General features: G+C 35.1%; 1 protein-coding gene across 1 annotated transcript; it reads right to left on the reverse strand.

Moving 5' to 3' along the window:
* Positions 1–10,958: 10,958 nt before the first annotated feature.
* LOC111717984 (solute carrier family 22 member 15-like) lies at positions 10,959–12,494 on the reverse strand (the record flags this gene model as incomplete). Its single annotated transcript, XM_023493451.1, is given in 1 exon segment — positions 10,959–12,494. A coding segment is annotated over 1 exon segment (1,434 nt), but the record flags the coding sequence as incomplete, so codon positions are not given.
* Positions 12,495–14,576: the final 2,082 nt, after the last annotated feature.

Below are 14,576 nucleotides of genomic sequence, written 5' to 3' on the forward strand. Positions count from 1 at the left end.
ATAGACGACTAAAAGTTGCAGAATTTGCATCTTAAAATCGTCCAAAACTCAAAATGTGAAATCATTAGGAATAAAGTTGCTAAATTTATGATTATTATCTGCATTTTAAACGATTTTAAATCTTTTTTTTCATTAGAAATAACTTCAGTTTACACGAATAAGCCACTTAAAATCGTCTTTTTTTATGTAGACACTTAAACCCGGTTTATAAATCAACTGATTGTTTATAGGTTGATTTTCCATTTTGTTAGTTTACTAATTCCATGTACACAATTGTGATTTGTGAATGTTTTAAAAAACAACAGAAGCTGTAACAGAATTTTTGAGGAAATTAAAGATTTGAAGTTTAAAGATTTGATCTAAAAATTATTTGTGAAATGTTTCAAACAGTTTTCAAATAGTTCAGATTAGAAAATGCACCTCTTCTTTCCATTTCTTTACTGCAAGAAAACACAAAATGTAAATTATTGGAAATTAATCAAATGAAGCCCAAATTTTTCTCAAATCTCATATTGCGAAAGAAATATCTCCAAAATTGAGACAGAAAATTTTAATCTTTATTCTTTTTCGTTCCCTCAAATATCCTTCCAAATCAATCAACATTAGATCCCTCGCCCCCCCCCCTACCCCCTACCCCTGTAATGCGTGTATATACACATTATACATATACTGGTAACCCACTGATGAAGGATAATGAGTATTTAATTCGCCCCACTGCACTGTAGGTAGAGATAGGCGCGTTCGATTTTTTTTCATTTCGTTTGCTCATCGTTCGTGAACGAACCATTTCGTTCGCTTTTTTCAATCGTTCAAAAAAATTTATTTCGTTTGTTTTCAAAATTATCGTTCATCATCCTTAATTTTCTCGCTGAACGATCTTTCAGTAAAATCTTTCATTCAATAAAATCATTCGTTCAATAAAAAACTATCGTTTTCAAAAAGTTTGTTTAAAAAATCGTTTGTTGAGTGAAAAAACGATCGTTTTTTAAAATCTCTTGGAAAATTCGTTCGTTCAGTAGTTAGATCGTTTTTTCAAGTTCTTTCAATCAATTTGAAATCATCCGGTTTTTTCATTTCTCTGAACGGTCCAAGTTGTTTTTCCGTCGTTCGTTTTTTTCTTTTCCAAAGAACATCATCCTTCATGAAAAATTTCATCCGTTCTCAAAAATGTTGATTCTTCAAAAAAAAACGATGCCCAAATCTAACTATAGGGAGTAGGTTGGGACTGTCTTTATTGGTAAATCATTTACACAAACAGAAACTCATAGCAATTTAACTTATATTAAATTCATGAATCGACCTGTAGACTGGGGCCGTCTATAAAGTGTCGCTAGGCCTTGGCCTGTAGGTTTTTTGCCAACTTGCCTGTCAAGTACCTCTGGATCCGCAAAGTTAAAGCTGTATAGGGGTTGATTCGGTTGAAAGAAGGATTTGGACTTATACAGTCTATACGTACGTTAAAGGGACAGATCGGTTATGTAAGATAGTTAAACTGAGTATGCAGTGTTGTGGGAAAATTCTTTATGATTTATTTGAGACATATGAAACGTTTCAACGATGCATAATTACTAAGTTTGAGCGCAAAGTCGACGTTCAAAATCATGAATTTGGGTGGTACGTTTTCACAATTGTTTTTTTAATTATTAAATAAGGACGACGAAAAATATAGTAATTAGATTAATCAGACTAATTTGATTGGAACTTGTCCACAACACTGCATACTCAGTTTAACAACCTTACATAACCGGTCTGTCCCTTAAAATGCGAAGAACAGAACAGTTCCAGTTGTACACTAAAACTCATTCATTAAAACTGTGATATGTTTATGTAAGGTAGTTTCTTACCTCAGGACAAATCCTCATGGCCCATCACAATCTGTTCTTCCATCACCTCAGGCGAAATTCCCACCAGGTAAGTCAACCTCGCGAGATTAGCCCCGAACCACCCTTCCCGGGAATATATTTTGAGCCTTTTACATCACAAACAGAGCCTGGTCACTGTTATCCGTGCTCTAAACCTCCTCCACAAAGTTTGTAGATACTGGAGAAATGACCTAAATCCTATTGCTACCTGGAGTTCCATCAAATCGTCCATCAAGTCCTCTGTCCTCAAGTGTTTTACCACGGAGTCAGAGCTCATTATTGCCAACAACAAGATGAAACACCTCGTTATCCACTTGTTGGACGGAGTATATTATGTGTCGGACCGCAGCTTCCGTTCCAGAATCGGGGTTCCCCTCATCTGCAAGAAGACCATCCTAGCCAAATGCATCCTGAACGATGCTCATGCTGATCTGGGCCACGGTAGAGATGTTCTCCATGTGCTTACTCACATTCAATCCAACTTCTTCATTCCTGGTATTCGAAAGATGATCACGGCTCTGAAGAAATCTTGCCCTGGATGCATCAAACTGAACCAGGTTCCATTCGCTGCATTTGAGGCTGACGTCCCTGACGTCCTCAAATCCATTCAGCCTCCTTTCTCCTACTGTCAGGCTGACATTTTCGGACCCGTCTTTGCTTACAAAGATGGTATCAAGACCAAGAGGTGGATCTAGGTCATTCTCTGTCTTTCCAATCAAAGACCTAGTTAACACAGAGATTAAGGTCATCTCCAACCTCAATCTGAAGTTCACCTCCATTGAATTTAGAATTACTCTTCCCAAACACCATGCCGGTATCGGAGCAGTTGAAAGAATAATCGGCTCTATTAAGAACACAGTCAGCAAGTCACTTGTCGGCCCTCACCAGCTGACAATGGATGACGAGGAATTGCTCACCTGGACACATGGAGTTATTGAAAAACTCAACAATCGACCTCTGATCCTCGGAGCTCCACTGGGAATCACCCTCACTCCCAATCACGTTCTCCAGGGGTTTAGAGAGGGTTTCGGAGATGAAGTCAACCCTGTTGCTCCTATCAACCAACAGATCTCCAGGTGGAACTTAGCTCTCAACATGTTCCACTCTCTATGGGAGCAGGAATATACCCGACGCAGATTCACTGTCACCTGGAAGAACCAGGGCAGCCTTCCACAGATCGGAGATATAGTCCTGTTCAAGAACGAACCCATATACAAGAATCCTATTTCTGCAGCCAGGGTGGAACAACTCCTTCGTTGAAAGAACGGAGACGTCTACGGCGCTACTATTAGCTACCGCCGCAAAGTAGGAGGGCGGAAGATAGTAGTAGACAGACACCATAAATTCCCCTCTAATATATGTTCTATTCTCTATGGTTTCTTATTCTTACAATAAAAGATAGCTCAAAATTATATTGGGTTCATAAATCTATAAGATTGCAGTCGTATATATTAAGATGAGATGCCACCTTAAAAATAGAATAATGTATTGATATACTTATGTTCAAACATCTATTTGGCATCGTGTCTACAATCACAGGAACAGGGGCGTAGTTGGATAAAACTATGCAATCTAAAAGCAATAAAGCACCAAAAAAGTAAAATTTTATAAAATGATTATTTCACTTTTTATTTTTAAATCGCCCCCCACCCCCACCTCCCTCTTCATGTCGAGTCGGATAAACGCCCCTGAAACAATTTCAAGGTGCCCCACAGAGATATGAATAATATGAATGTAGGCTTCCTCAAATATACAGGGTGTACAGTACACTGTACAGGGTTTACTGCAGGCTTCTGGAGCGTGTACAAGGTTTTAACTGCACATGGTGTACAAGGTGTACACTGTACAGGGTGTATAAGGTGTAAAATGTACAGGGTGTTCACTGTTCATGGTGTACACTGTACACTGTGCAGGTTTTACAGCTAGTGTACAAGGTGTACACTGTGCAGCTGATGTACAAGGTGTACACTGTACAGCTCCAGGTGTACAAGGAGTAAACTTTACTATCTAAGGTTGTACAAGGTGCGCACTGTACAGTTGGTGTACTGGTGTACACTGTACAGCTATTGTACAAGGAGTACACTGTACAGCTGGTGTACAAGGTGTACACTGTACAGTGTACAGCTGTTGTACATTTTACAAGGTGTACAGTAGGGGGCAGTGAATATTTAAATTATATGACATAATTACGGGGGTTTTACCTACATTTATGTCTCTTTCACTAATTTTCTTTTATGAATTATTAGAGCTAGTTCAACAAATATGTGAAAAACAATTCCAAGAACAATTTCTTTTATTTCCTTTTTGGGATATGGTGTCGTCTTCTTATGCTAACTGACACTACAGCTCATCGAAATTTTGATGAGCATTCCTTGTTTATTGCTAAATCACCAATTACAAAAAAAAGAGTATTTTAGGTCAAAACTTGCAGTTTCATTTAGCATAACAAGATAACCCTCCAAAAAAAAAATCTTAATAGAAATGGTTCTAAGATTTAAAAAAAATTAGAATTAGAAAAATAGAAATACACAAAACCCAAAGAATTGTATTGTATCTAATCCAATAATGCTAATTTAACAGTTTTTCTAGTGTCCTGTTCTGTGGCTGTTTTCAAGTGTCCTGTTCTGTGGCTGTTTTCAAGTGTCCTGTTCTGTGGCTGTTTTCAAGTGTCCTGTTCTGTGGCAGTTTTCAAGTGTCCTGTTCTGTCGCGGTTTTTAAGTGTCCTGTTCTGTGGCTGTTTTCAAGTGTTCTGTTCTGTGGCTGTCTTCAAGTGTCCTGTTCTGTGACTGTTTTCAAGTGTCCTGTTCTGTGACTGTTTTCAAATGTCCTGTTCTGTGGCAGTTATCAAGTGTCCTGTTCTGTGGCTGTTTTCAAATGTCCTGTTCTGTGGCAGTTTTCAAGTGTCCTGTTCTGTGGCTGTTTTCAAATGTCCTGTTCTGTGGCAGTTTTCAAGTGTCCTGTTCTGTGGCTGTTTTCAAATGTCCTGTTCTGTGGCAGTTTTCAAGTGTCCTGTTCTGTGGCTGTTTTCAAATGTCCTGTTCTGTGGCAGTTTTCAAGTGTCCTGTTCTGTGGCTGTTTTCAAATGTCCTGTTCTGTTACCCTTGGGCTAATTAAGTGAAATATACACTAGCTCTCCAAAGTTATTTGAAAAAAATTCACCCTTTTATCTTAAAATTACAGTGATTGTGTGCCACTGCTCATACAACTTCTGTTAATAACCCGTTATGCCTGTGCGTTTTATTGAGTATTTTTTTCAGTCAAATGGAAATTATGAGGTTATAAAATCAGTGCATTTATTATTTGCATTCATTATTTTACCATTTTATTCATTTCATTGATCAGTCAAAGGTTCATTCATACTAAGATTTTCAAGATGGAAACTGTTTTTTTCTTCTTGACCCTTTCTACAACTATGACTTTAGTCGCTGGAAATTGCTGTTTTATGAAATCAGTAAATTGGTCTGATAGTAGAGGAGGAATTTACATTTTCAAAACAAGAGGAAACCCGACCAACTTTCCAGATGTGTGTGACGATGAATGTGTATATACCAAGCAAAATGACTACACAGGACAACTATATTGCTTCGGACGGGGCGACTTGACATCTCAGTGTTCAGGCACCTCAGTAGTTCTAATCGGAGGTGGTCCTCAATTTCACAGATCAGAAACTCTTAATTGTGGAAATTTGACGAAATTTGACGATCTGGACATTCAAGACATAGGCACAGCTTTTTTCCAGAACTCGATCTATGCCTGTGGTGGATACAGCAGGAATGGTGCAAGTAATAAATGCTATAAAAGTTCTAATGGTGTCTGGAATAATGATGTTATGCCCATGAATATAGTAAGAACAGATTTTACACTAAACACTGTTGGAAAGTATCTTGTTGCTGCAGGTGGCACTGACTATACCGGAAATGCTAAATCTGAAACCACCGTTGAAGTTTTCAATGGAATAGAGTGGAAGCTTATGAACCTTACGCTGAAAGTTCCTAGATACGGGCACTGTGCTGTTACTATTAGTGAAACTAAAATTGTCCTTATCGGAGGTGACACTCGGGTTGAAAAGATCGATGTGGAGTTTCTAGAAACAGAAATAATAGAGGAGATGGAAATACCAATATTCTATCCATCCTGTGCTCTGTTTGACGGAGGTATATTTATTGCAGGCGGGCAAACAAATGATGCTCTTGATTCTGTTAAGGTTTTAGACCTCAATTCCTATACATGGAGATCTGTTCAAAGCCTAATTCATAAGAGGAGTGACGCCTTTATGTTAGTAGTTAATAATAGGTTGACTATTTATGGAGGATGGAATAATGAACTGGATCGTGCATCAACATTATCATCTTCAGAAGAATATGTGAAAGAAACTGGTTGGAAGGTTTTTCCTCTGGCATTTCCCCATGTTTTTCACACTGCAGTGGTGATGCCGTGTAACTAGGGAAATGGTCAATAATGGAAATCAATTTGGAAAATAAATTTATTTGATTGGGAAATAATTCTGGAAATGAAAAATATATTTTATATTTTTAAAACTGCTAAAGCATGATATTTTACAGATCACAATTTATAGTAGAGTTTTGACCCGTCTAACCAGGATAGGTTGTTTTGATTGGTTGACCCAAAGTTAGCTAACAACAATAAAATTAACATTTGTTTTGGTAGATTTGCACAGCGAAATAGACAGAAGGTATAACATATACAACATTACTGGTCTTGGCTTTGTGATCTCGTATCTCCTTTAGTTTTTATTCAACGCAAAAGTATGAGGAAGACTAGTTTATTTGGTTACATATAAGAAACTCAAAACTAGGGTTTCCATTATTCCGTAATAAAAATTCCAGTTGGAAATGGAATGATCCGGAAATTTGTTCCGTAAAGTGGAATTCAGGGATATTTCCTGAAGAAATGGAAACCGGAATTTTTCCGTAACCTGGATTCTGTAAACTTGAAATTTCCAGAACCATGTTTGGGAATTCCGGAACGTTCCTGAAAAAATCAGGTTTTTATTCTGTAAACCGGAAAAATTTCCGGGTTTCATTTTGTAACCTGAAACAATTTCAGGTTAAATTCCGTAAACTGGTATAATTTCCAGGTTTCGTTACATGAACTGGAAAAATTTCCTGGTTCCATTCCAAAAAAGAAAAACTTGCAGGAATGTTATGACATTTTCCAATATTTATTATATCGGAAAATGTCATAACATTCCATTTATGTCTAGCATAGTGTTGAAATGGGTAAAACTTTGGGGGAGGTGTTTCCATGCAGGGAGTTGTCCCCATGCACGAAACCGGTTCTACTTCTTTTAAAAACTTTTAATATTTACAGTACAGTATAGTACAAATTGGGACCGGAAAGGTTGACCCGGCTCGTAAATTAAAGTGTACTACTACTGCCGGTGTAAAACCTCAATAAGGGAAGCTATGTTTACAAACATTCTGTGTCAGGGTGCAATAGAGGCATTAACCATGAAGTATATAAAAATACTAGGTGTGTAGGATGGTAGAGACAAATAAAGTAGTCATCTCTGTGTGTCTGTTATTTGTGCAGATGTTTGTTAATAATTTTTTACATATATCTTCAAATACATTTCAAAATTTCTAACATATATCTTTTGAATATATTTTTAAATTGCAGGCAATTTGGATAAAAGACTCATTTTTAAAGGGAGTGTTCGCGAAAAATAAAAGGGGGTATAGGCTTACGGCGAAAAATAAGCGCTTTAGATCGCTACTAATCTTACTTCTATCTGTTGCATCTATAAGGAGAAAATTGTTAAAAACGACTCATAACGAAGAACGCAGCGTCCATACGAATTCAGAAAGTTGCAACATTTAACTCGGATCGTAAAAAAATCAATCTAATTCCAAACAAATCATTCACATATTACAAGCAATAATCATTGATAATTTTCGACGTCATTCTTATATAGTTGATATTTCATAATATTCTTTTTGATAATGAAGACGACATTTTCATATTTTCCAGGAATGCTCGAAAATCCAACGCCAGCGAAATATTACTTTAAAAAATTGAATCAAAAATATAATGAAATAATAACTATATACGAATGCGTCAAAAAATAATCGATGATTATTGTTTGTAATATCTGAATGATTTGTTTGGAATTAATTTGATATTTTTACGATCCGAGTTGAATGTTTCAACTTTCTAAATATGCATGTACGCAACGTTCTTCAGCACGAGTCGCTTTTAATAATTTTCTCCTTATATACGCAGCAGAAGTAAGATTAGTAGCGATAAAAGCGCTTATTTTTCTCCGTAAGCCTATGACCCCATTCGTTTTTCGCAATCTCTCCCTTTAAGCTAATCCTCTAATTACTGCACGATATTCAACCATCGTACAAGTACATCTTCCAAACTTCAAACTTCCCTACTCCAAACTAACCAGGAGGAAAAAGTCAAGTTCGACTTTGTGACATGGTTGGTCATATAGTTCTGATTTTACAAGTATGATAAAGTCAAATTTATTCGGTTTTATATTAACAATTCAAACCATGTTTACTCTTTTCAATAGATCTTTAATTTAAGATTCCATTCTGACATGAAATTTACTTTAGTTTGACGTGGTCCTATTATTAAGCTATCATCATATCTGTATACCCCCCCCCCCCATCTACTCTATTTAACTATTTTATAAATATCATTCCCCGCATTCCTAAACCATCCTTTAATATTTCAAAATGTTTTCTTTCCTTCCTTTCATAAAGATTTAATTGTTGTAAAGTCTATACGCTAGATCTCTTCCGTCTCTCAGCGCGCAAAACACGGATTAAGCGCAGTAGTGTTGCGACCGTGTTAGCGTGCAGACCTATGCGCGCCCATAGTGAGATAGTTAACGCGCTTTGAAACAAAAAAGTTTTTAAAAAAGAAACAGTAATAACAAAAAATGACTTTGTACAAAACTGAAAATTAATAAGTTCGTATACAATTATATAATTTTTGGCTCTAAATTCAATTTAACGAGTTTTAAAAACGGCCAAAAGCATTTCTCGTTTTTTGGAAACTAATTTATCGCCTTAAAAGAAATTACACAGAAGTTTAGGCATAGGGTTTTCTTGCTTTTTTATTTGCGTTTTTTAAGGATTTCTTATTTTGTATTTATTCACGTGGGATGAAATTTATGGGGCCCCTTTGAGTCGCGTATATTCTTAAGGCCCGAGGGCGTTTTGAAAATTATAAATATGGCACATATACTTCATTTTTAAAATTAAATGATTTGTGTGTGATTCTAAAAAAGTTTTAAAAAATAGCAAAAAGTTCAACTTAAGGAAAATTTTGTGTTTTTTTATTCTTAATTATTTTAAATATACCTATAAATATATAGATAGTTAAGTTTCTAAGAAGTATCTACTTAACAATTCACAAAAGGTCATTATAAACTTTAAAACTTTTTTCAAATTGTAAGTAAATGATTTTATATAAAACAAATATATTTCTGAAATATTAAAATATTAATTTATTTTTGTTAGATCAAATAATCTAAGTTTGAAATGTCTAAGGTTTACACCATCAAGATGCAAAGAAATAGGGAATAGAAAATTTGAGTTTATGGCAAAGACTTTCCCCCCCCCTCCCGTCCCTAAAAGTGAATTGATCATTGTTCTTATCTTAAACCTTTGGGCAATCTTGGTTTAAAGGTTTTGTCGGCTTGGTTTTGAGTTTAAACAAGCGTTTAATTAAATCCATGCAGGTTCCAATGTAAGGATTAAGGCCTAGTTAATGTAATTTAGAATTAACTCTGTTGGATAATTAACCCTCGATGGTTTAGGGTCAAAAACAAAGGCATTCTAGAGAGGTCTAATGTTTTGTACTAAATACTATAGTGGGTTGTTTAATGTCTTAAAATATGTTGGGTGTGTTGAAAAATGGATGTATTCATAAGTGTTTTTTTTACTTTTCCGACGTTCTTGTAAAAAAATAAGAATGATAAAACTTATGTTTGGGTCAAGTGATAAAAGCTGTAAATTTGTGTGGGGAGAATCACGTTAATCTAAAATGCTTTATCTCGATATCCAATGTGGGTACTTAACAATTTGAGGATAAACGCTTGACCCCTGCAGGACTGAACAGCACGGGATATCGAATAGGAAATAATTCCCAATACAAAAGTTCGGATTTCATTTCCTTTTTCAAGTTTACTCTGAATTTTTACATTGAATTGTATTCTATTCTACAGAGTTTCAGATTGTTTTGAATCTATATTTATTTGGTTATTTGTATATTTGTTAGCTATGGCTGGCCAAACGGCTGAACCGTATTGGCTTGCACTTTTTAGGGAACCCATATATGAGGTACCTTGTGGTGACATGCAAGGCTAACAAATAAAGTTGCATAAACGTCAGATCGAGTAAATAAACCAAAAGAACTGAGTTTTTGCAACAAATTCTAATTTTAAAATCGCTATATCTTTGCAATTTGATGGTGTAAACCTTTAATATTTCAAACTATCATTATTTGATCTTAAATATTTCATAACAGATCCGACATTGATGTTTTAAAGGTTGTTAATGATTCTTAACTGAACAGCTTGAGGAGATAAATAGCAAACATAAGAAAAAATGTTTTAAGGGAATGCCAACGTTGTTTTTTAAAGGGAATTTAAACGTAATTTAAAGTGAACCTTGATGCAACGATGGCAATGCCCGATTTACAATGGTACCCATATATATATATATATATACCCCCTTTCATTTTTTGCGAACACTCCCTTTAATCTGATCAAAATGTGGAAGATACAGCGGTTTAAAGACTCGAAAAGTGTTTATTTCCAAGTTTCTCTATAAGAAACCGAAAAGAAAAATGAACAGTTTAAAGAAACCAAACATTGATATCTAATTGATGTGTCAAGAGTACCGTATTAAATCGGGCATTGTCATCTTTACTCTTGTTATTCAAGTTTTTATTTAAAGTGTTAAATGCTAAATTCACCCCAGTACCATTTAAACCATTTACATGTGGGCAAGATATCTTGAAGGAGATTAATTCTGTTTATTTCCTCCATTGTGAACCACTTGAAATTACTTCTGCAGTCTCTTTATTTTCTTAAATGAAATATACTAAATAAACAAATCATTATTTAAATTTAATTTATAGCAGCATTTTTTTCAAAAATAGATAACAAAAACAAATAGTAAAATTAACTCATAACTAAGAAATAATATTTGGATGATATCAAATTTTTCGGTCCAGTTCTGCCATCATCTCTGGGATAGTCTCTGGAAGTGGCCTATCCTGGGTTTCTTGGAGAAAAAGACTTAAAATGCCTCCAGTTAACCCCAGAATTCCAAAAATTGTAAACTGAATACCCGGCGATGTCTCTCCTGCCATAACAATGAAAGGAGCAAGGATGGATCCAACCCTAGCTGTAGCTGACATGAATCCTAACCCGGAGTTTCTGATGCTTGTGGCGAATATTTCTCCAGAAATAATGTGCGCAACTTTAAAGCTTCCAGCGATACACATCTTTCCTATTAGAGCAAATGATGTGATTAGGTATTCCATAGATGTTCCAGCCACAAAATGTATGAAGATACATGATAAACCACTGAAGAACATGAACAAGGCTAACCCCAGCCTTCTACCCAGCTTTAAGAAAAAGATGTAACAAAGAGCTAGTGCTGGTAATTCAGCCAGCCCTCCTAGCACCATTCCAGTGTATAGATCAGTGCCTATGTCTCCTGAAGCCAGGGTTAACCCATAATACGTTGCTCCATTGATAAACCAGATAAAGCTGAGAATATACAACATATGGGTCAACCTTTTCCGCCCTAGAAGGTTCCAAATTCGTTCTATAGGAAGGATAGGTATGCTTTGTTTACGTAAGCTGAGAAGATGGGGGCTTGTACCATTTCCTTTTCTTATAACTTCAAGAACAGCCAGAGCTTCCTTCAGTCTGCTCACATTTAGAAGCCATCTAGGGCTCTCCACCAAATACCAGTTGACACTGAGAAATAAACATCCTATAAGAGACACTGTCATTGTAAGAGATCGCCAATCTTGAATGATGAGAGCTAATCCTGTCAGTAACATTATTCCTATTGGAGTAGCTCCCATGACGGCAAGACCATAAAGTCCTCTGTAGTTCGAACCCACTAATTCACTTACTAGCACTATGATGGATAATACTTTTCCAGATACAAAGAAACCGACTAGAAACCTGGCAGTGATATAAACGCCGTAGTCAGCTGTGATTGCTGAGATACCATTAAAGGTTATAACTCCGCACAGAGTGATCATCAAACTAAACTTTCTTCCTATTCTATCAGCAAGTGCTCCCAGGAACAGAGCACCAATTAGGAATCCAAGCATTACCATGGACATTGATGCTTTAGCCATCCAGTTCCGATCACAAACAAGATCCCATTCTGCTACAATTGTCCTCTCCGCATACGTGAGATTTGTGCACGCTGCTACTTTGCTCTCAAAACATTGATTTTCCAGAACTTGTTCCCCTCTGAAGCACTGGAATGCAGTTGGTCTTGCTACAAATGTGTACTGCAAGATAATAAAGGGGGTGTACACTTTGAGTAGAAACAGAACAGCACCATATTTTATCTGCTGTTTTCCAGATTCTCCGATCTCATGATAGATCTCATCAATCTCCATCTAAATATAAATTATTCTGGAATCAATAAAAAGATCAATTCATAAATCAATTGAGAAAACCAAGCGATCAATTCATCAAATAATTAATAAATTCACTAACCAGTAGATCAAATTAATAAGTTTAGCATCCTTTGATCAAGCAAAAAATCAATCATTTCAAAAACCAATTGAGCAATTCCTTAACCGTTTGATCAGATCATTATATTAATTGGTACATAATTTAATAAACCAAACGATCAATTTACAAATCAATCGAAAAATTCCTGAATGATTTTCACATCATGAAAAAACTGAAATATAGAGCTTTCGAATGACACCTTGATCGTAAAAATTGAACGAAAATTGATTCCTCAGTTACTAATACCCCTACTGCACAGTTTTTTTTGAGACACCCTGTATATAAATACTTATATATACCTTAACTTATATTTGTCTACTATATGAGTATTTACTAAGTTTAAGCCACCTGTTGAAATCTTATTTAAGACTAAACATCTTTCAAAACAAAATATACCAGATGAATTTATTTTTCTTATACTTAATTATACACTTGTTCTATTCTATTGCATGAAATTTGCTTATTAAAAATCAAATATATGTTTTACTAACTGTACAGTGAACATTGGATAACTTAAGTTGGAATTTAGATTGAAAAAAATAGAAAATGGAAGAAAATTTAATTTTACTTTTAATTGATGGTGATATATAGCTATAGCGCACAAACAGAATACAATTCTGAAATGTTTGATTTAGTAGATATTATAAAATGTGTATAAAATTCCTTTTAATCTTTTTACCGACATTCTCTTGAATCTTATGGTATACTTGCTCGGGAACCCAGCGCTGCACAGGGTACTAAAAGTTACTCCCAGCGTTTACCCGCACTTGAACGAGGTACGATCGGACAAACTAACAGACAGACAGACAAACAGAGATTGCAACTTTATGTATATATAGATTCTCGTTGAGAGTATCTCAAAATAATGGAATTTGATTTTTTGTGATATTTAAAAAAAGTTGATTATCTATCTATGGTAAGCTTGAAATCTATAATCGTAAACTACATTTTTAAAAAATTTCCTTGCACAGAGAATTAATGGTTTAAAGCGAGGCTTATGATCTTATCTTAAATTCTCAGCGCTTTATACAATTCTGCTTTATGGGGGGAATAGTTAAGCAGTAAACTTACTTTTTAATTATAAAACCATTGATTAATTAACAATACTGAGCTGAAAACTTTAGAATGGGATATCCTTAATCCTGATCGGTCAATTAATCTGGAGAATAATAACAAGAGGAGAACAAGCATTATTTAATCTCGAGATTAAGAAAAAGAGTGGATTAAGCCTTAATCCCGATATCCACTATTCAAAAGTTCCCAGCTCAGATAGAACACCACAGGTAGAACACTATATGTCGTTTTTTCAAGATTCAGGGTTTTTTCGTTTATAATAACCCTAAGGCAAAGCCCAAAGGAGTTACTAGCCCCAAAAAATACTTTTAGATCAAATAATCTAAGTTTGAAATATCAAAGGTTTCCACCATCAGGTTGCAAAGATATAGAGAATAGAAAATATTAGTTTGTGGCAAAGACTCAATTCCTTTATCTAACTTTTGTAAAGATCAAACTAATCTTAATAATAGGCTTACAGCTTAATTCTGATTACACATTTATTTGCACAGTTAGGCTCAATAAATTGTCAAATTCACAGTGTGGGCCACCTTTATTAAGTGTTTCATGGAATTAGTGGGCCAAAATTGTAAAGAATGGGTCCCAATAATTGTCATCCATGCACAATGCACATAATATCTTAAAAAACACAATTGAAAATAATCAGTTCTTAAAATAAAAAAAAATTGATATCTCATTTAAACTTGATCAGACTAAGCTATTTAAGGTACCGTTGTTAATCGGTAATTTACAATCATTGCATGAAGTATCACTTGAAATCACATTCACATTTCCAGCTTTAACTTTCTTTGTGATTTTCATTAGTTCGCACACTTTAGTAATGCACATTTTATAGGTATTTTGATCGACATTGAATACCCATCCCCCAGCACCCCTCTTGGATATCGAAT

This window comes from Eurytemora carolleeae, unplaced genomic scaffold (assembly GCF_000591075.1).
Source record: "Eurytemora carolleeae unplaced genomic scaffold, Eaff_2.0 scaffold1053, whole genome shotgun sequence".
Classification (NCBI taxonomy): Eukaryota; Metazoa; Arthropoda; class Copepoda; order Calanoida; family Temoridae; genus Eurytemora; species Eurytemora carolleeae.